General features: G+C 38.2%; 1 protein-coding gene across 4 annotated transcripts in view; it reads left to right on the forward strand.

Annotated features, from left to right (window-relative positions):
- Window positions 1-27636, forward strand: part of Chrdl1 (chordin like 1) — a 112317-nt gene that overhangs the window by 44433 nt on the left and 40248 nt on the right. For 2 of the 4 annotated variants that reach the window (XM_013357738.4, XM_005323354.5), the window contains exons 5-6: window positions 21461-21606; window positions 23078-23171. In XM_013357738.4, the coding sequence (XP_013213192.1) occupies window positions 21461-21606; window positions 23078-23171 (240 nt within the window). The remainder of the gene's footprint in view (window positions 1-21460; window positions 21607-23077; window positions 23172-27636) is intronic. The other 2 variants (XM_005323355.5, XM_013357737.4) reach the window with 1 other exon arrangement.

Below are 27636 nucleotides of genomic sequence, written 5' to 3' on the forward strand. Positions count from 1 at the left end.
TTGGATCCCAAGTCTGTATTTATCTCCTCATGTGCCAAGGCATAAAGTAGGCTCAGGGCAAATGCTTGTGGAGTGAATAATTCTCTAACCCTGTTGTCTGTTATCTTTTGTGTTATATTTTTCAAGAAACTCTGTTTCTGTCTCAGTGCCTTTGAGTCAGCCAGAGCTCATGCCATCTTTGTCTCAGTCCAGAGAGTCTTGGCCTGTATGTGTTCAGGTATAAACTAGAGAATGCTGAGAATCTTCATGGCAGACTGATGAAGAGGCTGTAATATTTTGGGTTCTGAGTGTCTTTATATTCTGAATTCTCTACATGTGATGGTCACCAGGGATATCATATAACTCTTTCACTTCTCTACATTTCCACAATAACCTAGGATAAAAAATGCCACAGGTAAAAGATTTTTGAGCTATATCCATCTGGTCACCTTAGAAAGCAAGAGAAAACACCTAGTCCTAACTAACCCCAGAAGCAGCTGCTAAAAGGGAAGACAATTCAATTCATAGGTTCAAGTTCATTCTCCTTTCATCTTTCTTATCCTCTCTGTTTGCTACTCCAGGCCTTTGCCCCAACCCAGAACCAACCCACGGTAACACAGCTAAATTGAAGCAAAACCTGTTAACAGCCACCAAAGGTTGAGTTTCAGCCAGGCAGCTGGCTCTTCCAGTCAGCCCTGCCAAGAGCCAGGCTAAGGCAAGGAGGCAAATAGCCTGTGTCTCATCTGCAGTGGAATGGCCGGCTCATTTGCTGGTACCACCTAATGAAGGAGTGATCTGGTACTGAGATAGAAGGCTTCCAGGGACCCACCCAGCCCTAAAAATCTGAATCCCAAGTATAGTCATTGGATGCCAAGGACACTGGAGAAAGTCTTTGGAGCATGTAGAATACCAAGCCAATAGGAGTGCCTGCTAAGCCAGCCCAGAATTCCTAGCATTCCAGCCACACCATATACACCCCCACCCCCGGAGGGCAGCCAGTGGCCACAGCAAAGGCCACATCCAGCAGGCTGAGACCCTCATTAGACCCTCCAAGAGTCTGCTTCCTCACTTAGGGCCTGTCTGCTTGCCCTGTGCTGAGTTCAGGGAGGTGGACAAACCGCACCACCCAGTTTAACCTAAGAATCTCACTTGCCATGGACTCTCTGGGCAGTGAATCATTTTGAGCAAGCACTTAAGCAACTTTCCACTGAGTCATCCTGAGGACTGTCAGGTTCACTAATCCTGACATATACTGTGTATATCTTTTGTTCAGAAACTGTCCCTATCTTGATTCTGGGGAAATGGGGTATAAACAACAGAACTTTAATGATGTGCTTATTGGAAGTCATATGAATTAGGGCTTCCTCTGCCTCTCTGCCTCCAAAAGTTTTGAAGCTCATTATGAAAAATCCTGCCAGTACCAACTCTTGATCTGTGTCTGCTTTTGGCTACATGGCTACCAAGAGTATGTACTCTTTACTCTGAGTGTCTGTGCATGTTGGATTTCTTTTCCAGATCCTCCATGGATCTGTTTTCATTTGGCTTCTTCTAGACCAGGGTCTGGCAGTTTTTTTCCTGTGAAGGGCCAGATAGTAAATATTTTAGCATTTGCAGGCAACTCTTGCAACAACTCTTCCATTACAGTGTGAAAGCAGCCATAGACTATGTAAATTAATGGGCGTGACTGTGTTCCAATAAAACTTTATTTAGATAAACAAGTCATGGGTTGGAGGAGTTAGCCCACAACTCCTATTGTAGATATAACAAATTAGCAGATCATAATCCAATTTCAACTGTTAGAGTACCTGGATAACTTTGAAGAAGAGACTGCTCTTACCTTATAGTTCTTTTGGGAGGAGATATAGAAGTTGTAGGAATTTTTTCACCTTTTCCATTTTGAATAACAAAGTCTATTCCTCATCAAGTATTGGATACTCTGTAATAATTGGAATTGACTAAATCACAATGCATTAAAAATGCACCAAGCTCAGGGCTTAAAACTATAAAGGTTTATTTCTTACTTAGACCACATGTCCATATCAGATTCACATGTCATTCTCATCAGGAACCCTGGCTTACAGATCCTCACCATCAAGAATTTAGTTCCAGTGGTATGGGGAGAGAACATAGTAAACAGTGCCCTGGCTTTTAAAAACTTTGTCCAGAAGTGACACAGATTACTTCTTCTCCTATGTCATTGGTGAGAACAAGTCATATGGCCATGACTTGACTTCTAGGGGATAGGGAAATGCAGTACTATCACGTGCTTGGACAGGGGAGAACTGGAGTATTGACAAACAACCCTTGTGATAGAATGCTCCAAGAACTCCCTCTTAGGTTTCTTCTTTGTGTCCTTCCTTACCTCACCAATAGGTTATCTGGTCTAATTTTCTCTTTTGCATAACTCTGTCTGCCTTTCCTCAGCCTTTCTAGCCCTCAATATATGGAAACATAGCATAGAGGCTAAAGCATTGAGATACTAATTATTCCTTGAAATGCTGTATAGACCAGCCATGAGCAACAATTCAGGCCTCTGAGCCAGGTCCTACATGCCATTGGATCCAAGAATTGATTGCCATTGGGCAACAAGCCTGACAACAATTGGACCTCCCATGTCTCTGGTTTTGATTTCACTTTGATTTGCTTTTAATGGGAATTTGAATCAGAAAGGGAATTCTAAGCACATTGACTTTAGGCAGTTCTTCCCTTTACTGCTATGGATAACAATTATCAGGATGGAAGAGGAACATGGAACTTGATATCATAGGTGATATCAATGCAATGTTATGGACTGAAGTGAAACTTAGGGCCCATGATTTTGGAGAAGGGAATACATTTGCAACCATAAAATAATTAGGATAAGCCAATTGCCCAACAATCCTAAAATCCCTAGTGGCTAAACATGATGAGGGTAAAGTTGGGTGGCCATGGAAAGGGAGGACTCTGCTCCATGTAGTCATTCAGGGACTCAGGTGCCTTTCACTTGAGGGGCTTCACCTTCCCCTAGGGCTTCATAGTCCTCTACTGTATCCTCTGCATGTGACTCTCAGTTTTGGAGGGAAGAGAAGCAATATTGTATAGAAGATTTTACGGGTCAGGTTTCTAAGGTGTGTACACCATTTCTCACCATAATTTCATTAACTAGAACTCATTCACATGACTCTCCTAACAACAGGTGAAACTTTGAAATGAATTGTCATATAGCTGGGTCCCAAACTGGGTTTGATAAGCAAACAATATTGTGTATGCCACTATAATATCTGAAGCCAGGGTGATTCTTCATAAGAAGAATTGAGACTGGCTGAATCTTAGACTGAAATCTTTACAAAATAACCTCAATGTTAAAATGTTTGCCACTCATTATAGGCATTATAGGCCTTGGTGAAGTAGGAGACTAGTTATGCCTTCAGAGGCCCTATATAATAAGTAAAGATAAATCTGATTTCCCAAATCTCATATCTTGTTTTATACTTCTCTGGATCTGTATGTAAGGACAGTTATATTGTTTTTTAATATTTATTTTTTAGTTCTAGGTGGACACAATGTCTTTATTTTGTTTTTATGTGGTTCTGAGAATCGAACCCAGTGCCTCACACATGCTAGGCAAGCGTGCTACCACTTGAGCCACATCTCCAGCCCAGTTATATTCTTATTAACACAGAGGCTTAGAGTGTGAGTCCTTGGGGCAGGAACATGAAGGAGATGACATTGATTGAAATGAACCTGGTCAACTCATTCTGAATCTAGAACCATTCATAAACCATTAATACTCTTAGGAAGTAAAGAAAAGCCATTAAAATAAAGTTATATAAGTTCATAATAAGGTGAATATGTGTGTGTGTGTGGGTGTGTGTGGGTGTGTGTATACACTATATAACTAATCTTTCCCTTTTTGCTTTTGCCCTGGCTCATAGGCATGTAGAGTTTTTTTTTTACCACTTAAATATGATAATTACATTAACCTTATTGGTTGGTGTTTATTTTAGTTACTTCTTGGTTCAGGGTTTTTTTTAATTTTTAATTACTTCATGCTATATACTGTGTGTTGCAGAAAAGAGAAAATGTAGGTATTGTTTATTCCTGTTTTATTTGATGCTAAGATAGAAGACTAGTATTTATAATAAAGATATTTTTTTCTGTGTGTATTATGATTTCCTGAGCAGTTCATTTTACATGGTGTAGTTTTGAAGAATTATTTTAAGTCAAAGAAAAGCTCAAAGGAGCACATCACTCCTTCAAGGGCAGCTAGAGCTTCAGTGTCTAATCTAAATCTGTTAAAACTGAGAAAGATCTTTCAGGCTCCCTTTCTCCTGAGCTGAGTTTTGAATATTTAGATCGTTCGTGCCTATTATTTCCTCTATCCAGGGTTTCTTTGCCCACTAGATTCCAGTAACACCCTCCCCCACCTGTGATAACCAAAAATGTTTCCAGGCATTGCCAAATGTTTCCTGTGGGAAAAATTGTCCCCCATTGAGAACTATCACTCTAATTTTACAGTCATTTTATTATTTTGATTAGATACCTTCACTTTACCAGGATAATAGTCTGTGGATAAATACATGTTGCCATTTCTTACAGAGATGGGTAAACTTTTAGAGACAAAAGTTATAGCAGGTAGTTTAGTTTTAAGGTTACCTCTAGAATGAGACATTTTTTAAACCAACTCTGCATCTGTGTGTCCAGAAATAGGAGAACAGGCTTCTCAATACTCACTCAACCTTTGAGAATCTGACTCTTTTATAAGGCATCTCTGAAGGTTCTGAATAAGATGAGCTCTAAAACCAGAAGGCCTGGAATAGCACTTGTCAAAGTTGCATGTGCACATGAGTTACTGGGTGTCTTATAGAAGTGCAGACAATGATTCTGTAGGTCTGGTGTGGATGTGTGAAGTTTTGCATTTCTAACTATCTCTCACTAATGCTGCTAGTCCCTGTACCACACTTTGAGGAGAGAGTTGCTGGTGTCTGAGATGTCATTTTCAGGTTCTGTAAAAGAGAATTGTTCTGTTTCAGGTTATTCCATTAGCCCAGTAACTTCAGTTGTGTGCCATTTTTTAAATATTCCTTCTTTTTGTCATTCCATTCTGACATGGGTACAGCCTAAGACAATATAGCCTCCTCCTTCTCTTCCTCCCTCTCTGCAACCATTTAAGGTGAAAGAACTTGGGAAAAGCCATTAGAGACAGAAAAGATTCTGTGTAGGTGGCTATTTTATCCTACGTGTATTTTCAGATAATGCAGCCTACATCCATAGAACAATATAGTTCAACTCCACTTTGGGGATCACAGACCTTAGTACCAATTCTGGTTTGACCACTTTCTAAGTTTAGTTTTCTCATCTGTAATGAGAAATAACAGCAATACCTACATCAGAGGGTTGCTGTAGGGAGAAAAGAGCTAATGAACAGGAACTTGAAGTTCCTCAGTGAAAGCATGAGTCTATAAATGTTCATTGTTAATATATTTGTGTGTTTACTGCAATTATTGGAACTGTGACCTTCAAGCTCTTTTATGCCTTCACATTATTTGCATGTTCTGCTCTTTCCTCAGTGACATCTCTCATTCTGTTATGTGATTCTCAGTGAAAGATGAAGTGATATGTGAAGTTTGAAACCACTCTCACTAGTCTCTGGTCTACTTGCTCTCCTTTTGAGAAATCCCAGTCTGAAAACAATGATTGAACCTCATTGCTTCTCCAGCCTTGGTAAATCCAAGATGTTAACACATTTTATTTACTTGCTTAATCCCCAACCACTACAATCACTTTTCCCTTCAATAACTTTGCACTAATATGAGAATTTGGGTCATTGTAGGAGCATCTGGCTGCCAAAAGAAGAATCTGAGTTTCAGATTTTTGTTAATCTTTGACTTTTTTCACCTTTGACACTACTGTTTCCTGAGGAATAGTAGTCACCATCCCATGGCAATCAGCAATGGAGTTCTTTTGAATTTAAATTCTGTAACACCTTTCCTTTCCTTTCTCTGTATTGTATGTTGATACCTAAATTATTCTCCCTCCTACAGGGGCTTTGGTTTTATGTGTATGTGTGTGTGTGTGTGTGTGTGTGTGTGTGTGTGTGTGTGTGGTGTATGTATGTATGTATGTGTTAAATATGTTAGCTTGTTTTATTTTTTGTTATTTTTAGATATATAAACATGGAGTGTATCTTATTCTAATTAGGATCCCAGTCCTAATTGTACATGTGGGTGAGATTCACTGTGATGTATTCACACATGTATATAGCAAACTTATGTCAGATTCATTCTTTTGTCTCTCCTAGTCCTATTTCCCCCCTCCTCCCTTTATTACCCTTTGTCTAATCTAATAACTTCTATTCTCCCCTTCTCACCCCTTATTGTGTGTGTGTCAGCATCCACATATCAGAGAGAACATTAGACCTTTGGGTTTTGGTTCTTAAATGATTTCCTAGGAGAATAAACATGATACTTTCTCTTTTTCTATAGTAATTCCATGACATGGCAGATGTGTCCCCTCTTTTTGTCTCCAGGAAAAGGGAGATTGCATTTTCCTAAGAGTATTCCCCCTGTTCCAGCAGTCTGGAGCCCTTTCTGCCACTACTCTCTCTGCAGACTCTGCCAGTGGCCCCCAGGGACCACTTTCTGAGGCCTGATGCTAACAGTTTTCTAAACACAACAAAATACATGTTTGAGGATAACTTTTGTCAATCTTCAAGTACTGAATGCCTCTTTTCTTCCCTTTTGTATGTGATATGATAGCAATAGGTTTTTTTCAATCACTTTCTGGGAGGTCTTGCTTCCAACTTCATTGTCTCTTCCAATCATCCCATAATACTCTTTCAAAAATGTAAAAATCTCATTAAATCACTTCACTGTTTAAATCACTACACTAACTTCTCATCATATGCAGGAAAAATGGAAACTCCTTGGCTTGACTTCTTTGTATCCCCAGGTGGTAGATAGCATTGGGCTATCCTTGCAGGTGGCAAAATGTGAGGTTTCATTTATTAGCACTATTTAGTGTTCCATGGAGTAGAGGGGGCTTTCCCCTTTGATTTAATGGATTTGGTAATGAATGAAAGAAGAGAAGAGTTACAAGAGATGCTGCATCTAGAAATAATGTTTGGTTTTAGCTGAAAGTGGAGTAATTCAGGGTGGGAACAGGATCCTCAATTCATTGGTTAATAATGCCCATGAGATGGCAAATATCCATATCCTCAAAATATCTGCTTATTTGATGTGGTGCAGGGCAGCACTTTCCAAGGGGGTGGTCCTGGGATCCTTTTAGTTGTTACCCAGGTGGAAAAAAAAAGTTCCCAGTGGTTTGGTAAAGTCAGTCAAAGAAAATGCTAAGTTGTAGTTCAACAGGTTTCTTTACTCTGGGACTTTTGAGATCCTTTAACATGCTGAGAGGGGCACTGTGAACATTGACTATGGATCTTTTTTCCAACTCTATTTGAATCACAGAATTTTGTTTTCACAGAACATCTTGTGGGCTACTAGTGCTCTGCACAGCAGACTTGGGAAATGCTGGTGTAGGCAATACAAAGGAATGCTCCACTGAACTCCCCACTGTCTCATCCAGATGCCTCACATTGTTTCTGTAAATGCTGCTTGAGGGTAGTGACTAATTTGTCCATTTCAAAGGGTCATTGACCTTCAAAAAAAAGCCTGGTTCCCAAAGGATTAAAACTAACCAAGTAATAGTAGAACTCATTCTTAATTTATTTAGGGAGAGGAGGAAGGCAATGAGTGACACATGTTACCACAAAACCTGTCATTAACAATTAGGCATCATGCAGAACAGTAGACTTAGCATTTTCCTTGCAATCACAAGTCCATTTGTTATACCTTTTGGTTATTAGAAATTTAAAAAATCCATAATCTAGTAGCAAAGGAATAATACAGACCTATCAGATCCCCTGTAAAAGGGTTTCTTTTTGTTGGGCTACATAATCCAAGGTCAGATGAAGATTTAAGCTTGAGCAGTTTAGCCTCTGAATACAGTGGGATTTGTATTGTATCTTCCTTAGTTATTGGACTGGATTTTCCTGGGCTTCTCTAACTCTCATGTTTTGTGGCTATAAGTAAAATTGAAAAACCTAAATTTGATTTCTTGCTCTGGCACTAAAGAATAGTGTCCCTCTTGTATCTTGGTGCCTCATTTCTGATTTGTCAAAAGAGAAGACCATTTCCAGTTTTCTCTTGGGGATATATGTGAGAAATCCTAGGAGGCTTATGTAATGAGATTGGAATGGTCCATGAGCTGAATAATGGAGCTGATGATAAAGCTGTTCAGTAGAGTGGAAGAAATTTGGATAGGGAAGAACATAGAGGTTCCCTCTGAAAGAGTGGATTGTGAGAAACATCCACCAGTAAGTGCTCTCATCACACAGAAAGCTGAAAATGAGTTTGTATAACTTTAGAGCCCTAGAATGTGGAACTCTAGAGCCCTGGAATATGGATCAGAGTTGCTTTCAGAGCTCTGGTACTGGTACTACCTTTGCATTTCAATAGGGAAGGCACCTCTTTTGCATCCTAGAACACATTGAGAGTCTTGTAGAATCCACCGACCCTTTTCCCAGAGAAGGTCTATGTATACATTCTCCTTCACTCAAATACTGTAACTCAATTCACAATCACTCTTGGGAGTCACACTACTTCTTTCCATCTATCTGGGTCTTAAATAATAAGCCACATTGTTCCTGTATAGTTATGTTTATATCTTACTGAATCTAAAAATAGACTCTCAACATGTTAGCATATACCATGTTTGTTCCTCCACGCTATGCTCTGTTCTAGTGTCAGAGTCAGCAGAAGTTGGAGAAGTACAAAATATAAGCTGTATCTCTTTTGTGAGTTTTAATAATTTAGAAAGAGATACACCTGTTGTCAGGCACTAGATAGTAGGGGAAAGATAGACCATTACAATTGCTGTAAGATATCAAAATGTGTTTGACAGACTCTTGGGTCTGAGTAGGATATGAGTAAGCCAAGGGTAGTCTGTGGGGGTGGTTGAGTCTCGCATGAGTCAGAGTAGAGTTAGCAAGGAGCTCACAGGGGCCCAGACCAGCTGGTAGAGCATTGATGAGCCAAGAGTTACATCTTTGATGGAGACATCTTTGAGATGTACTTCATGACCCTGGCTGAACCTTGCTGTGATGCTTCTCCATCTGTGAGTCTTCAGCCCTTTTGTGCTTGCTCCCAGACAGATGACTGACACTGCAAGGCTAGAATTGCTACCTGGAAGGCAACAAATCCCAAGCCAAGGGCCTTTTCTAAGTTGCCACAGTCCACATGGAACATAGTAATGTCTCAATCCTGGATGATCAGAGTGGACACAATCATAAATATTTTTGCATTCATAGGGAATTCACTTAGTTATCTGGATGCATCCATAATCAATGGGTTGTGTTGCATATGGCTCTGTTACTCCCTGAACCTTTTAAAAAGTAATTACATCTCTGTGAAGTAGAAGCAGGTAAAATAGTTAATCCCAACATAATACTCTCTCTCTCTCTCTCTCTCTCTCTCTCTCTCTCTCTCACACACACACACACACACACACACACACACACACAGACACTCAGAAATACAGAAAGTTCTTTAGAAACTGAGGACAAGAGATACAAAATAGGGGCTGTGGCTGTGGCTCAGTGGTACAGCACTTGCCTAGCACATGTGAGGCACTGGATTTGATCCTCAGCACCACATAATATACATATATATATATAATATATTATATATATTATATATATTAAATATATATAATATATAATATATATTAAATATATAATATATATATATATATATTAAAGGTATTGTGTAAAGAGAGAGAGAGAGAGAGAGAGATGCAAAATAACAGGAGTCTCATCACAGAGCTAGGCAGTGGCACAACCAAAAATACAAATAATCCCCCGCCAAAAAATCTAGGTCCAGTTGGCAAACACCCCTGGTTTCACAGAGACATGGGCTCTTCTCACACAATGTCTCAAGCCATCCTTCCCAGCCATCTGCCTAACAAGCCTGCATATTCAAGCAGGGTCAGCTACTGACTGACAGCAGCTGAAACATTAACGGAAATGGGATGAAAAACAGCATGCAGATGGGGTCCGGATGAGGAGGGGGACAACTGGGATCAGATCAGGGTGTGAGCTTTCAGCGCCCTCTCCTACTCTCTTCTCTCCAGCTGGAGCATCAGATGACTGTTTCCTCTCACTCGCCACCTTCTTGGTTGGGACAGAATGTTGTGTCTGTCTGTTTAGCTGTAGAGTGATCTGCTGAATCTGCTACAAGAATTTCCTGGCCTGGGATCCCACTGGGGGTTGGGCTGGGGATAGGAGTAGGGAAGCCACTAGCCTTGCTGAAGGTGTGGGCCCACACAGAGTCTTCTTGAATATTCCAAGCAGCAAAGTCTTTCCTCTATCAGTCTTCTTTAGTTCAGCTGTCTGACAGACCCACTCCACCTCCAAAGTGGATCCCCATGACAGGGGACATGGAGCAAACTTATGATTTAGGATTGGACGCTCTACCATTTTGTGATTCTCTCTTTCTTTTAAAATTAATTTTATAGGTTCATTATAATTATATACATAATAGTGGAATTCATTGTGACATATTTATATGAACATATAGCATATTTTGTTTTGTTTTATTCTCTCTTGCTTACCCTTTCCTTTTCTTCCTTCTTCCCCAAGAATCTCTCCCTCTGTTTTACTAGTCTCTCTTCTACTTTCATAAATCCCTTTTCTTTCATTTTTTTTCTCTCTAGTTTCCATATGAGAGTAAACATAAGACCCTTGACTTTCTGAGTCTGGCTTATCTCACTTAGCATGATGCTTTCCAATTTTATTCATTTTCCTGCAAATGACATAACTTCATTCTTCTTTATGGCTGAGTAGAATTCCATTGTGTATATATACCACATTTTTTATCCAATTGTCCATTGATGGACACCTAGGTACATTATGATTCCATAATTCAGCTAGTGCTGCTATAAGAATTGGTGTATGTCACTGTAGTATGGTGATTTTAGGGTTTTTTTGATAAATATTAAGGAGTATGATAGCTGGCTCATATGGGAGTTATATGCCTAGTTTTTTGAGGACTCTTCATACTGCTTTCTAGAGTGGTTGTACTAGTCTGCAGTCCCACCAGCAATGTACAAATATACCTTTCCCCCTACATCCTTAGCAGCATTTATTATTATTTGTATCTTGATATTGCCATTCTAACTGGAGTGAGATGAATCTCAGTGTAGTTTTGATTTGCTAGTAAATTCCCTTTTTAAAATATCTTTATTTTATTTTTATGTGGTGCTGAGGATCGACCCCAGGGCCTTGCACATGCTAGGTGAGCACTCTACTGCTGAGCCACAACCACAGCCCTGTAACTTCCCTTCTTTACCTGCCTCCCTGTCACCATGCTACAAAGCACCTTTATTGTGTCTATGCCCCTCCCATTTTGATACATAGCTTTTTGTCTGTATTGTAGAATGTTTAGTGGTTTAACTTTTTGGGTATCAGCTTGATGGGGATACAATCTCCATGCTATAAAATTCGCTCTTTTGTGTACAGTATATTTGATTATAGTATATTCACAAGATATTGAATCTTATTGCAGAATATCTTCATTATTCTTCCAAAAGAAGTCCTGTACCTACTAGCAGTCATTGCCTACTCTACACCAGTTCTGGTATCCACAAATTGGCTTTCTGTCTGTACATCTTTGACTATTCTGGACATTTTATATAAATTGAATCATACAATATGTGATATTTTATGACTGGCTTTTTCACTTAGCATAATGAAATAATGTTTTCAAGCCTCATCCATTATAACTGAATAGATACATTATGTGAATATACCACATTTTGCTTATCCTTTCATCCATTGATGGATATTTGGATTGTTTCTGACTATTGTGAATAATGCTGCTGCTAACATTCATATACAAATATCTGTTTGTTTCTGAACTTTCAATTCTTTTTGAAAGTACCTAACAGTGATATTGCTGATTCTTCTGATACCTGAATGGGTTAATTTTTTGAAAAACACCTGAACTGTTTTCCAAAGCTATTGTACTATTTCACATTTTTACATTCACACCATCAGTTTTTGAGGGTTTTAATTTCTTCACATTTTTGCCAATGCTTCTTATTATTGTTTTTCATTATAGCCAGTGCATTTGGGTGCAAACTGGGATCTTGTTTTGTTATTTTGGTCCCCTAACCTGGTATTGCTCTATATTAGGGAATTGTTCCAGTCTTCTGTACCCATTACTACAAATTTATTAAAAATATGCTCTAACTAATACTTGATCCTGGGAGTATATCAGGCATTCTGGTAGAACCAAAAGGAAGAGAGTGTAGGTCATGGCGAACTTGCTGCCTTTGGAAGCTCTACCATATTGGCAGTAATCTGCTCTATTGACTGCTCATTTTTCTTTCTTCCACTGAAACCATCATGTGCAGAAATAGATGAGGCTTCCTTGCAGAGGTGAAACTAGAACTGGACCATGAAGAGTGGGAAGTAGCAAGATGGATAAATGGGGAAGTGGAGAGGCATCCTAAATGGGAAAAAGTAAAATCCTCTTTGAAAAGCAGCTTAGATGCTGATCAAAACAGATGAAACTTAAACCAATCAAGAATCACTTTTGTTTAGCAATTTTGGAGAACATGCAACAGTAGGGGAGATTGGAAATGATGGCTAACTTACAATGGGACAGTTGTCTGAGGAGCTCAATTTTTCTTTCTTCTCCTTGGCTTTAGGACCACTCATAATCACAAATGTTTGTGGCCTTTTTTACCCTTAAGTCCACCTGTCTGAGCCCCCAGGAAATCCAAAGCAGAATCTAGTGTATGAGTTTGGTAAATGCCTCTGGCCATAATGAAAATGCTGGGCAAAAAAAAAATCACACCTGATTGGCCTCCTGCTGACCTGAGGGCATGGGACAGATGGTGTCAACTTAGAACTGGAGCATAATGTGATACCAAAACACATATTATGAATCTGATGGCTCAGAAGTGACTCTTTAGTCACCACTCAAGGTCTGGCAATTTCTGAGAATTTCTGTATGGCAGAGAAACAATAATTGACTGCATGAGGGTGAAAACTGCTGTCACTATGGTGCAGGGGTTGAGAATTTCTAAGTTAAAATACAGAATATTGACTAAAATGTGTTATTGCTTGTTTGGAGTTCAGCATCAGCCTTATGCAGGAGCATGATCTCTAGTGTGGGAAAAGGATGGTCACTGACAGGACTAGGTCACCCTGTAGCTCTTCCCTTACCAGTCTGCTTTCTTCCATCCAGAAATCCCATATTTAAAGCTAGCTATAAGATATAAATGATAGACTATAACACTAATATGTATCTGGTATTATGCTGAGCCCATTCTGTATCTTATCTTGTTTGCTTCTTTCACCTGTGAGGCAGGTACTATTATCCCAATTTTATAGACAGGGGAACTGAAGCTCAAAGATGGGAAGCAATAACTAAATAGGTTAGTTGAATACAAAATTCAGATAATAAACAATAACTAAGTAGGTTAGTTGAGTACAAATGGAACATTATAAAGTAAGGCCTTTCCCCTCACTAGCACAGATCTTGGTAGCTACAATTTCAGCAAGCTCTCTCACATAAATTCTAAGTTCTGGAGTTTCACACCCTTTGCTCTGTGTTCTACAACCTTAATATGGATAAAGCACTTTCAAAGGCCCATATCACAATATAATTATCTAGAATATGACTCTGTCTTCCATTAACCCCTAGTATGAATTAGTTAATGGGACTAATGCTGAGGCCCACTAGCAGGACTTCAATGTAGTGGGTCAAAGAAAGTTTGGGAAAGATCTGGAAATCATAATACTCTGCCCAAGAAAAGTAGATCCAGTTATGTCATCACATCAAGGGGCAAAAAGAAGTGATGCTGGTTGGAGCTCTGAAAAGAAGGACTTAGATTGTAGGCATCACCAGTTCAGCTGATGGACCGATTTGAAGCAGTACCTCTACTTCTACTTTCCTTGCATTTAAAGGCCTAAAAGCCAGCCCAAATTTGTATAACTTTAAACTATTTAAGAAAGCAATGCAATAGCCCAATCTTCTCTCAGAGGTGCTAAATAGTGTTGCTAGGAGAAAACCCCTTCATCAAAATAAGACTGAGAACACAGAATCTTAATGATGGTCTATCTGACTAGTAGGAACACATCTGGGCTTCTGATGACCAGATTTGGAAGACTGATTTTTTTTTTTTAATGGTTAGAAGAGATCTAAAATGGTCATGTAGTCTAGCCCATGACCTTCCAAGTAAAATTATTTCAAACATAGTTTTTAAATTTAATTTTTGAGTGAGAAATACATTTCTATAATTCAAGAATGTGAATGCATATGTAGGTGTTTATATATATATATATATATATATATATATATATTCATAGGTGTATACACACACACATATATATGTGTATATATATATTTTTTTTCAGATGTCTGATTCACCACTGCCTCACATCCTACCTATTCTTATCTTACTCCCACAAGAATAACTCCCCTGTAACTTATAGTACATTTTAATGTATCTTTCAGGTCTTCTTTTGAGAATACAAGTAAAATGAATACATAGTCTTTTTAAATTATATTATTTTTATATAAAATTTAGTACACTATGCATATCATTTACACCTTATTCATTTAATAATATATTTTTTTATCACACTGCATAGAGAGCATATTCATTCTTTTATATAACTACATAATATATTATATTAATGAGTCACCACAAATTTAACCAGGTGTCTAGTGATGGATATAGAAATTGCTTCCATGTATTGCCAGTAAAAACAATGCTGTAATGAATAATTGCTATATATTTCACATGTGAGTAAATATATCTGCAGAATGAATTCTTAAAAGAAAAATTGCTGTGTCAAGTGTATGTGTATTTCAAATTGGTAGATTTTGCTAAATTGCCATCCATATTGTTTTTATCGGTTTTTCACAGCCTTTCCAAGAGAGTATATTACTCAAACTTCTGGATATTTTTTTGATATAAAGAAAAACATGGTATCTTGATGCAGATTTAATTTCTATTTATATTTATCTTACAAATGAAATTGAACATATTTTCCATTCAGTGGATTAAACAAAGGTGAATGAAGGGAAGGGAGAAGGATAGGAATAGGAGAGACAGTGGAATTAATCTGATACAACTTTCCTATGTACATATATGAATACACCACAATGAACATCTACATTGGGGCAACCACAAGACTGGATCCCAGTTAGAATTAAGATATACTCAATGTTTATGTAAATATGACAAAATATACTCTAGTGTCATGTATATCTAAAAAACACAAAAGAAGAAATTGGGGGCTGGGGTTTTGGCTCAGTGGTAGAGAGATTGCCTAGCACATGTGAGGCACTGGGTTCAATCCTCAGCATGGAAGGAAGGAAAGGAGGGAGGGAGGGAGAAAGGGAGGGAGGAAGGAATTAAAAAGAAATTGAACATATTTCCTTATTTCAAAAGCCATTTCTGTCATTTGTCTATATTCTTTGCACATCGTTACTATTGGATCATTTGCCTTTTTCTAATGGATTTCTAGGAACTCTTTATATATTAGGGACAAATAGAATTTTTAATCCCAAAATACTCTTTCCCACTTGATATAATGTGGCAGTTTGTAATATTTGACTTCTTCTATTATGAACCTTTACATGTTATTTAAATACATTACTATTTATCACCTTTTAAAACCTCCTCTAATGAGAACATTATCCTATTGAAATGAGAGAAGAATCTTCTTTATCTTTGTAGCTTTAACCTGGCATTGTGGCAGACTTATCAAAGGTATTATCAAAGTACATTTAAGGTGAGGAAACCTGGGTGCAAAGAGATTAAGTAGTCTTCCCAGGATCACAAATCACAAACATACCAAAGTGCATGTTTTAGTCCCTTTGGGCTGTTATAACAAAATACTATAAACTGAGTAGAATATAAACAAGGGAAATTAATTTCTCACATTTATAGAAGCTTGGAAATCCAAGATCAAGTTGCCAGCAGATTTAGTGTCTGCTGAAGGTCCACTTTGTAGTTCTTAGAGGACACTTTCTCTCTGAAACCTCACATGATAGAAGGGGTAAACAAGCCACTTTAGGCCTTTTATAAGGACATTGATTTCATGAAGGCAGAGCATTTATATCCTAAAGCCTCAACTCCTAATACCATCACCTTGAGGGTTAGAATTTCAATGTATGAATTTGAGGGAACAAAAACATTCAGATCATAGCATCTGTGATCCTAGAGATCCAGTGTTTGCAGACCCCAGAGACCAGGCTCAGTTGTTTTCTCTTGCATCAAGATGAGACACAGAGCTGAAAAACACAATTTGCAAGCAGTGACCTACTCCACGAGGTCATTTCCCAGCCTTTCTACAATTTTCTCCTCAATTGGATTATACAATTCTATTTTGATGGATCTACGTGTGCATCTCTCTCTGTACCTCACAGGAAACTAAAGGGAGTATAAACCTCTTCTTTCAAGCCTTTATCTCCATTCCCTTCCTCCATCACTGCACCCACCAGTTGATTGCAGATGTACTAGTAAAAATGTCAGAGTACCATATAAACATTAGAATGAGGCTCAGCTATCAAAAGTGAAGTAGAAGCCAGAGCAATGATTTCAATGTCTAAAGAAGGGACAGCTAGGCACTGAGGAAATTAGCAACTGATCCCTCGAAGCTCTGGAGAGTTTTTCATTTATGTTGTCATAATGGGAGCTTGATCTGGAACTGGATGTATACTAGCTGAGAACCATCCCATTGAGAAAATGGAAATCTGAGGGTGGAGGGAGAAAGGGGAAAGGAGCAAACAGATTGAAGACTTGGGGTTCCAGTGAGTGGGGATAAGGGTAGTACCAGGAAAGGAAAGAATAATGTACCAAAGGAAGTGGGGTAAGACCACAGACTTTTTGGTAAAAATTTCCAGGCACTTTGAAGAGCAAAAAAAAATCTAGAACATGGTTATTCCCACTAAGATGTTACTGACAGTGCATAGCCTCTCATGGAAAGTCTTGGGATTGCAAAAATTGATGGTAAAAAAGCAGCCATTTTAGGCATCAGTGAGAGAAAAGGTATTAGAGATAGTTAGAATAAATGGTGCTTTTTGAGCACCTCAGAAATCATTCTGCTTACATATAAGATTTCCTCCCCTGGGGGAAGTGCTTTTTTCTCATCACATTTGTACTAATATGCCTTATTGCTGCTCTGCTTACTGTGTGATGTTCTTCCTCCTCTACTTTTTATAGTGCATTGTGGGAATTTGACCGGAAACAGGGGAGATGGGAAGGCTAGACATCATGTAGCCTGGTCATTTTTGTTGTAGCATTCTCCTGAGGGGTCTTGGAGCCAGCATGGCTTTAGACTGACTTTCTGCCAGTTTTTGGCCAGGAACATTGAATGTGTTCCAAGGATAGTTGGTTAGAAGCCCAGCCACCTTGGAAAATCTGGGAAAGGAGAGGGTAGAGACTGAGGTGGCTTTTCTTGCTTCTGTGGTTGGGAAGCATACTGTGTTGGCCCTCTAAAGAGGCAAGGGGAGATTGAGTTTCATACCCCATTCTTAGAAAAATTGAGCCCCAAAGAGGTAAAGTGCAAGTTTATGGAAATTGGTGCCCAAGCTAGTGTTATGACCTAGTGATCCTATCCCAAAGGTTTCACATCCATTCTGCAAACAGAATACAAGCTTGAAGGCAGAGGAGTGCCTAGGAAGCAGTTGTATGATGTAGGTTAAATCTTTTGGGCCTCACTTTCATAATTTCCTGCCTACACTGTTAAGGATGTTCAAAGAGTAAAATGATAAGTGAGAAGATGTTAAGATAATTTCATTGCATACACTATTTGTAAGCTTGACCATAATTGCTTTATTTTTCTTTGATTCTCATTTGTCTTCCTACCTTGCTTTCTCCCTGTCTCCTGTTGAGTAGATTAATAGATTCCAATGCCAGGTTACTCCCAAGACTATTCTAAGGAAGACTTTCTGCTTCCAGTAGAAAAACTCACTCCACAGTTGCCCTGCCATTTATACCTTAGTGGAAAACCAATTATAAAAATCGATGCACATTTTTAAAAAATATATTTTTAGTTGTAGATGGACATAGTATCTTTATTTTATTTATTAATTTTCATGTGTTGCTGAGGATCAAACCCAGTGCCTCACATGTGCTAGGCTATACTACTGAGCCACAACACCAGCTCCACATTTAAAAAAAATTATTGATCTTTTTTAAAAAAAATAAGTGACAGTGGAATGCATTACAATTCTTATTACACATATACAGCACAATTTTTCATATCTCTGGTTGTATATAAAGTATGTTCACACCAATTCATGTCTTCATACCTGTACTTTGGATAATAATGTCCATAACTCTCCACCATCCTTGTTAATCCCCTGCTCCATCCCTTCCCCTCCCATCCCTCTTCCCTATCTAGGGTTTGTCTATTCCTCCCATGCTCCTCCTCCCTACCCCACTATGAGTCAGCCTCCTTATATCAGAAAAAACATTCAGCATTTTTTTTGGGGGGGTGGCTAACTTCACTTAGCATTATCTTCTCCAACACCATTTTTTAAGGCTAAATAATTCCAAACTTTTCCTGGAGGAGGGCATTCCAAAGATCTACTGGCTCCTGTCAAAGCCATGGCAAATACTATTTTGTAGATCATCATACTTTTCCTTTATCACAAAAGTCTGAGATTTGGAATAATTAGATCCCGTGAGCAAATGGTCCCGCTCCTGTCTTTTCTCTGATGAGTTTTACTCATTCCTGCTGTCTGGATATATGCACATATAGGCAGAAGCTAGAATTCTTAGCCCAGTGAAAGGGACAGTTAGTATAAGTTAAACTTTTCCTTGGAGTGGAGACTTCTTCTTTTTAAAGCAAAATTAAGGAAAAATTTTTAAATGCTGCAAAGTATAGAAATTTAATTATTACTCTAATTGTTGAAACTGAAGGAAAATGCATATGTTTTCTGGATATCTGGGGCCACATGGTGGTGGAGAGACAACACAGCCTTCACATTTTGTTGGTTTGGGTTTCAAATTAAATGATCTCTTCCTTGTTATAGACTTGAAGTGGTCAGTACCCTTCTTGATAGTGGCTAGGATGGAAAATTCTAGAATCAGTCAGATGTTAATATCCAGGTATTGCCAACTTACAAGTTATTTGACAAATCAATTTGGACAAATCAATTTCTAAGCCTTAATTTTTCTCATCTGCAAAAAGGGCACAATTATGTCTACATTAGAACATGATTAGTAAGTGCAACGAAATAATGTGTGCATAAGAACTCTCCATTGTGCATGGCATTGAGTTAGGGCTCATATATTGTTATATTATTATTATGGGTATTGTAAGTATTGTTAGCATTTATCACACAATAAAATAGAAATTATTGCTATTTATCAATCATTTCCATTACATTCTGGGAATTATTTTCATTTTTTTTGTTTAAATTTTTGCTACCAGGGATTGAACCCAGAGGCACTTAACCCCTGAGCCATTTCTCCAGTACTTTTTATATTTTATTTTGAGACAGCATCTTGTAAAGTTGCTTAGGGCCTGGCTAAATTGCTAAGGCTGGCTTTGAACTCATAATTCTCCTGCTTCAGAATCCCAAGTCACTGGGATTACACGCATGCGCCACCACATTGGGCTTCATTTTGTTTTTTAAAAGAAGTTATATGGAGGTATAATTTGTCCACATAAATTAAACTGATATTCATCATAGTTTTGATTGATAGCAAGGATGCTCCAACTCTCTTAGCTTCTAATGAAACACCAACTCGTTTTCTTCTCTCACTGTCCTGTGGCAGGTGTTTTCCAAGTTCTGCTTGTGCCTTTTGATTATTCATAAATCAATTATCAGTTTAATCTTAGAACATGTTCATTATTATTTGGTGTGTGTATGTTTGTGTGTGGATGTGTGTGCATATACATGTATCATGTACTGAAGGAAACACAGTGAAAAGATTTGTAGAGATCATTCACTTAGAATTAACTCACCAAGTATATTGACCCTTTGCTACATGGTAACCCTACAGTAGACTCCATGGAGGAAAGAGACATTTGAGAATCCTGGTTCTTAAAAAGTAATACATATACAGATTGCAGAATCACATCGGTTACACATCCACATTTTTACATAATGCCCTATTAGTAACTGGAAGTTCATAACCCACTTGAATCTAATGTATGAAATATGATATGTCAAGAGCTTTGTAATGTTTTGAACAACCAATAAAAAATAAATAAAATTAAAAAAGTAATACATACACATGCATATATTGGTTGATAGAAGGTGAGCTTTAGATTCAGGAGACCAGATCTTGATTCCTCTTTTCACCATTCACTAGCTTTGTGACTTCAGATAAGTCACTCAATGTCAGTTACTTGTTTCCCTGAAATGAAAAAATATAAGACTCTACCCTACTTGATCCACAGCATTGTTGAGGCTCCATTATAACAATATATGTGAAGCTTCTTTGTAAATGGTTTTCGAGGTTACCGTGATTCACAAATATGAGTTCTAACTATTCAGATATCAAATGAGTTCTAATAATATTCAAATATTGAATTGTGTGATTTAGACATCTTATTCCCTGAGAGTTCCTGACGGTGGACTGGGATTATTAGGGAATACTTTGTAGAGGTAAGGAAACATGAGCAGAGCCTGTATCAGTTAGGATTTCAGTAACTGGAAGAGAGTGGAGAGAAGGAGCAATCTTGGTAGAGGGATTAACAATAAGCAAAACCTGCAGAGGCCGGAACAAGCATCCAAGAACTGATATAAAACACAATAGAAGCCAGATGAGGCGGTGCATGCCTGTAATCCCAGCGGCTGGCGGGGCTGAGACAGGTGATTCACAAGTTCAAAGCCAACCTCAGCAACAGTGAGGTGCTAAGCAATTCAGTGAGACCTTGTCTCTAAATAAAATACAAAATAGGACTGGGGATGTGGCTCAGTGGTCCAGTGCCCCTGAGTTCAATCCCTGGTTACCCACCTCAAAAAAACAACACAATAGAAGGTAAAGTTTCTATGGTAGCTATAATAGACTGTTCCTCTTCTGAATGAATAGGTGGAAAAAATTTAAAAGAGATAACATGGACTATTTCCTTTCAGGCAAGTTAATATCTTATTTATCTAAGACTATTAGCTCCATCAATGCAGGGACCTTGTCTTTGTTCTCTGTTCTCTCTATAATGCTTATTACAATGCCTGACACATAGTAGGTGCTCAATAAATGACCAATAAATAAAAGAATGGATGATGATGTCAACTTCTATTTTTGTCGGCTGTTTTAGTGCTATGTGAAATCATTAGCCACTGAAGCAAGGATTGTCCTGTAACTCCCTCTATGTAGTACAGCCCCATCTGCTGTTGGGATTTATGAAATTCTTTGCAATGTTTTCAATACTTTATGTGTTTTTTTTTTCTCCACCCTGTTCCAGAAGACTCCTTACCCCCAGTGAACAGTAAGGTGACCAGCAAGTCATGTGAGTACAATGGGACTACTTATCAACATGGGGAGCTGTTCGTGGCTGAAGGGCTCTTTCAGAACCGGCAACCCAATCAGTGCACCCAGTGCAGCTGTTCGGTAAGACCTTGCCTCTCTGTGTCCCTGCCAACTCCTCCCCAAATAAGAAAGCTTCCTCTTTATTTGTGTTTTTTCCTCTGAGCTTACATTGTAAGATGTTTGAATGAAAGATAAATTATATTCAATCATAAACCTTCCTGCCAATCCAAACTCCTCAATTTTTACCAACTCCTTTGAAGAGCTCAGGCCCAGTTCTGTCCCAGGCTTAAAGCTGTAAGACTGGTTAAATGGGTGATGATCTGTTTGACTTGATCTTCACTCCTTTTGATAATTGTTATACCACCTAAGCCTTCATCTAAGGGAGTCATAACTATTTGAAGCACTGAAAATATTATTGGTAGAAAATTCCCTGGCATTCTAGGGCCATTGTCGTTGGATAGGGCCACTCGATCCAATTTACAAAAAAATGTGGTATCTATTGGTTACCATCTCTAAAGTATTTTACTAACCAGATAATTCCTGGTGTGCTACAATGAGAAAATTCTATATATGCTTAATTACAATAATTCTTGTGACATTACTTATTGAAAGAACTGCATATAGTTCACAAATAAAATACACTCATTCTGTCTTTACCTAATTGTGCACTCCAGAGAATAGCATAGATAAAACTAGGAAATGGAGTACAAAAGGGATATTTAAAATGAAGCATTAAGGAATAAAGTTAGGTATAGAAACAACTTCAATACTTGTAAGGGGCATTAAGCACTGGATAGCTAAGGAAATTTCTAGAATCTTTCCTTTGGGATTTATGGTAAACATGTAGTATCTCAGTAATATGGAAGAGTTTTATTGTGACCTTGATTTCTTAATGAGCTTTCAGCAAACCTTCTAGTCCCAGAAGGATATGCTTCTAAGAACTAAGAGAAAGGTTTAAGGAACACCATTCAAAAGATAGAATTTTAGGAAATGGAAATTATTGCAAGGACAGATGTAACCAGCAAGCAAATTGAATCCTCTCTCTTGTCTTGCACTGGATTGAGCTGCATAATTCAGACCATTTTGTATAATTTTGTATTACCTCAAGGAGAGCCTGTTTTTTCTGGTTTGAAAAAGGTACTCTAATGAATGTTACAAACAGTAGTTTTGACCTAAATCTTCATGCCCTTATGCTCCCAACATCCATCTCAGGTGTAATGGGAACCAAGGGATGTAGTTTACAAAGAAGGAAGAAGCAAGACTATACTTGATGGTTTAAAGGCTCATATCAGCCCTCACAGAATACTTTCTACCACTTGGGACCAACCAGGATGCTTGGATTGGCTTGCTAACTCTTCTCAGACTTAATTTCTGGCATGGAGAAATAGTAAGCAAGCAAAAAAATGCATAGTGAAATGAAGGAAGTACCTAGAACTGACTATGGGAGAGCAGCACCATGTTTTGAGTCCTTACTATATCTTTGGTACTGAGATAAGCCTTTACAAATATTATCCCAGATCATTCTGATTTTAATTCTATTTCTCCTTGGCAGGAGGGGAATGTGTATTGTGGTCTCAAGACTTGTCCCAAATTAACTTGTGCATTCCCAGTCTCGGTTCCAGATTCCTGCTGCCGGGTATGCAGAGGTAGGTGTTTCACATACCAAGACCTGGGCTGCTGCCATCCTGAGTAGCAGAACTTAGAAAAGAGGAAAATATTTCTCTATTCTCTTAGGGAAAGGAGATTGGCTAAGGTAATAATAGTTTTCAGAAGTGCTTCACAAAAGAAGAATAAAAGCATTGATTTTTAAGGGTCACAGCCTAAAAGAAACTGTGTTGGAGTTCAGCAAGGAATACTGGGTGGGAGTCATCTAATGTGAAAGTGATTATATTTATCTCTCCTTCCTTAATCCTTTCTAGCTTGGTCCCTAAATTATTGTATCGTAAAACACAACCATTTCCATGCACATCCTTTAAAGGAAGAACAGACCTTGCAAAGTATTAATGTAACCATTTCAAAGACTGTGCAGACCAAAGTTAGTTCTATTTTTAAAATCTCGCAATAAAATAATGACAAGCTCACTAACAACAAAATGGGAGGCATCATCTTCTCAAATGAAACAAAAAAATTAAATCATCGTCATCTTCTCAAACCAGTCTTTTCTTCTTTGGGTTCCATTCTTTTTTTTTTTTTTTTTTTTAAGAATGGTACCACTTTTCCCCTCTAGGCTTCTAGGGTCAGAACTAGTCACTTTTAATTTTGCCTTTGTTCCCTCTTCATAAATAACCAAATTTATCAGCCATCTTGTGTGTTCCTCTGTTTTCCCACTGGCAATATCCTAATATTGTCTTCTTTCCTTATATCCAGTCAACATGTTTTTGGAGTATTTACTATATGCAAAACAAAGTACTAAAAGTAGGTATACATTAGTAAATGGAGTAGACATACAGGGTACTCCTAGACTATATGGCAGAATTATATGTATCACAAAAAAGTGGCCCCTTATTAAGATATGTTATTGCCATTTGCTAGAAAGTCTTTGGGAATGCATATTTTTAGCTACAGCACCCTCATGCATTATATAACCTACGCAACTATATGTAGCATCCATGGCAGCACAAATATTTTCTTTGCTCTTCTGGAACTCTCATTCTATCATTCAGGCAAATAATAAAAAATACATGAATAAATATCCAAATGTAAACAAAATAAGTACTATTAAAGAAATAATGGACTGAGGAAATAACAGGTCTGGAAGACCTTTGACTAGATGACATTTAAGCTTAGATCTGAAAGATGGAAAGGAACCATCCATGTAAAGAGCCTGGGGAAGAGTATTCCAGGCAGAGGGAAAAAAAGTTTAAAGGCTCCAGGTAGGGAAGCTTGGAGCATACAATGAGCCTGAGGACAACTGTGGCTGGAATATGGTGATTGTGGTTGAAACTGGCAGGACAACGAGATGAGGCTGGAGAGGTGGACAGATGAGTGAGACCATACATGACTTGGAAGGCCATGGGAAGAAGTTTTAATTTCAGCTTTTAAGCACATGGGAAATCAATGGAAATTTTTGAGCAAGATTGTGGCATTATCCAGTTAATGTATCAAAGATTTCACTGGCTGTAATTTCCATTTTAAAATGGAGGGATGCAATAATGCAAGTAGAGAGACCAGGGAGGTGACCTCTCTAGTGTGAAAGGGTGACTGTTTGGACTGGGGACACAGTACCAAGTGGTGGTTTTGAGTGGTGCCTCTGGAATCAAACTGCCTCTGGAATCAAATTGCCTATTCCTTTCTAGCTAGATGACTTTGTTCAACCTTCCAAACAATCTTTTAAAGTGAGGATAACATTAGTATCCATCTCAAAAATGGTTCTGAAATTTAAGTGATATAACACAACAAAAGAACCTAGGTTATTGTGATGCATATAGTGAGGAGTCAATAATGGAAAGGAGACAGATTTGAAATATACTTAGAACACTGATTCTCAACTATGGGTGCAAATCAGAACTGTCTTGGTGGATTTCTGCCCCAACCAAGAGGAGGAGGAGGAAGTGATTCCAATGTTCAGCCAAGGCTAAGAAACATGAGTTAGAGGAAATATAGGGTTTGCTCAACAAGGAAAAGCTGGTGACTTATATTGCCATCTTAACCTTCCACAAAGATAGCCTTAACCTTTTTACATGCCTTTTCGAAAGTCTTTATGCTGACACATCATATTTACTATGTGCCACTCCCAATTTTATGCATTTCACATATATGAACTCATTTAATCTCATGACAATTCTATGAGGTGAGTCCTATTATTATTATACCATTTTATACATGAAGAAACCAATGCAGAGAAAGCTTAAGAACTTTACATGAAGTCAAGTAACTGGTGAGTCTAGGAGCTAAGAGCTGACTTCTGGAAGCCTGGCTCAAGATTTGAGCTCTTAACCATGATACTCTGCCATTGAAAGATATGTTGCCTATTGCCACTAGAATACATGTTAAGCCCCTGACTCTGATGCTGGAATCCCCCATTGGTCTGGCTTCCATTTACCTCTACAGCCCAATATTCTTCCATTCATACCCTTCAGGTTTCACTCATATTGTTCTTGTGCTTTCTTACCTTTGTACTTTTGCTCTTTCTTCCCTCTTTTAATGTTTCTCAAATTTTATTTTGCTTCAAAATTTCCTAGACAATGTGTTGAAATTCATATCTCTGGAACATATTTGCAGGTACTCTGATCTAGTGGCCTTGGACTGGGGCCCAGGAATCTGATAGATTGTATCATCATTCTGATGAAGAATGGTAGTGTATGGACTATCAGTTTGAGAAAACATTCCAAAACTCACATAACCAACTGGAGATAACCTGGAACCATGGTTATGTATCTGAGTTTAGTGTGCTGAAACAGCCTGTTAAAAGTCTGAGACCCAAATAAACTATAGAAAAGTAACTAATATTGATTTCTGATTGGTCAGGTAGTCTAATTCCAATCATATAGTAACCAAGTTTGGGGTGAATGAGTGGTGGCCATTTTATGATAAGGAACTGGGAGGAAAAGGAGATAGAATGACCGCTTATGTAAAAACTGCACATGTACAGTAAGTTAAGAGTGGGAGCAGGGAATGGTGCCTCTTAGTGGGAAATTATTTCCCTTCATTCCAGCCTATGAAGATCCTGCCAGACCTTCAAGACCTATCTCCAAAGCACTAATTAGGTACTAATGAAGTTAATCATCATCAAGACATATTTTGATAAACACTATATGGAAGGCCTTTCTCTCTTCTCTGCCTTCCCACCTCTATCCCTAATTTTTGTACTACTTAAAAGCATTTTTTAATCCTGCAAGCTAAGAGTAAATCTGCCTCTACATTTACAGTCCCTTAGCACTTAACCTGTGTCTCTCCAGTAGCATTTATCACCTGTCATCTTAGTCGTTTATTATCTATATCTGTGTCTCTCATCCCTATTAATGTATAAATTTCTTAAGGCATCAATTCTTTCTGGTTCATGTTTATTTCCCCCACTACACTAGGCATGGAGTAGGTGCTATTTAAATGACTGCATACTAGGTTGGAAAGATTACTAGAAGGTTGCCCAGGACTTGAATTAGATACTAAAGTACTAAAATGGCATATAATTATTGTTTTTACTGACTGTTGTATCAGTCTGTCATTACTATAACAAAATACCTGAGGCTGGGAAGTTTGTAAAGAAAAGAGATTTACTTAGCCCACCATTTGGGAGGTTGCAAGTCCAAGCACCAGCTCTGGTGAGGGCCCCTCTGACAGCATCACCTCATAGCAAATGGTATGATAGTGGACCACATACAAGAGGTAAAGATCACATCTCCTCTAGACAAGAGGCAAGAGAGTAGGGAAGAGGTCAGGCTTGCTTATCTGTAGCAACCATATCTGGAGAGCTTCCAGGATCTCATGAAAACTATTTTAATGCCTTCCAAAGCAATCCCTCCAATACATGTTCCACACCACCTCTTAATGCTGCAACACGGGGGACTCCACTCCAAGTTCAGGAAACTTTGAAGAACAAACCACCATATAGCATTGGTGGAAGATGTTACTGACTATGTATCAATTCATAGTCAATAGGAAATGATTTGTTGTTAGTCTTGCTCCCTAGATTTTTTTCCTCCTCCATCCCACTTTAGGACCCAACAGTTAATATTTCTTTCTGAAATAACTCACCCAGTTTTGGCTATCAGTGTATGCTCATTCCTTTATTTTTATTTATTTATTTTTTTATTGGTTGTTCAAAACATTACAAAGCTCTTAATATGCGATTTGTCCTAGCACTTAAAAGTTAACATAGACTCAGTTATGGCCTAATTCGATTTATGCTTCATTCGGTAAGGACCCAGGTCTTTTCAAACCTGTTTCTTAAAATGTGTTAATATATATCTGTACCACAGTGTTGTTATTACATTTCACTCAGGAAAAAAAAATAGATGTTTTATTCCTCACCTGCTTTCTTATCTTTTTCTGCAACTTAATTTGAGTATTCCCCAAATGGAAAATAGTCCATACTGATCAGAAACACACATCTGGCTGTTAATATAACCAGCTGGTCACTATAATACAGTTCTTAGGCTAAGATTATTTTGT

Source organism: Ictidomys tridecemlineatus, chromosome X (assembly GCF_052094955.1).
Source record: "Ictidomys tridecemlineatus isolate mIctTri1 chromosome X, mIctTri1.hap1, whole genome shotgun sequence".
Lineage (NCBI taxonomy): Eukaryota > Metazoa > Chordata > Mammalia > Rodentia > Sciuridae > Ictidomys > Ictidomys tridecemlineatus.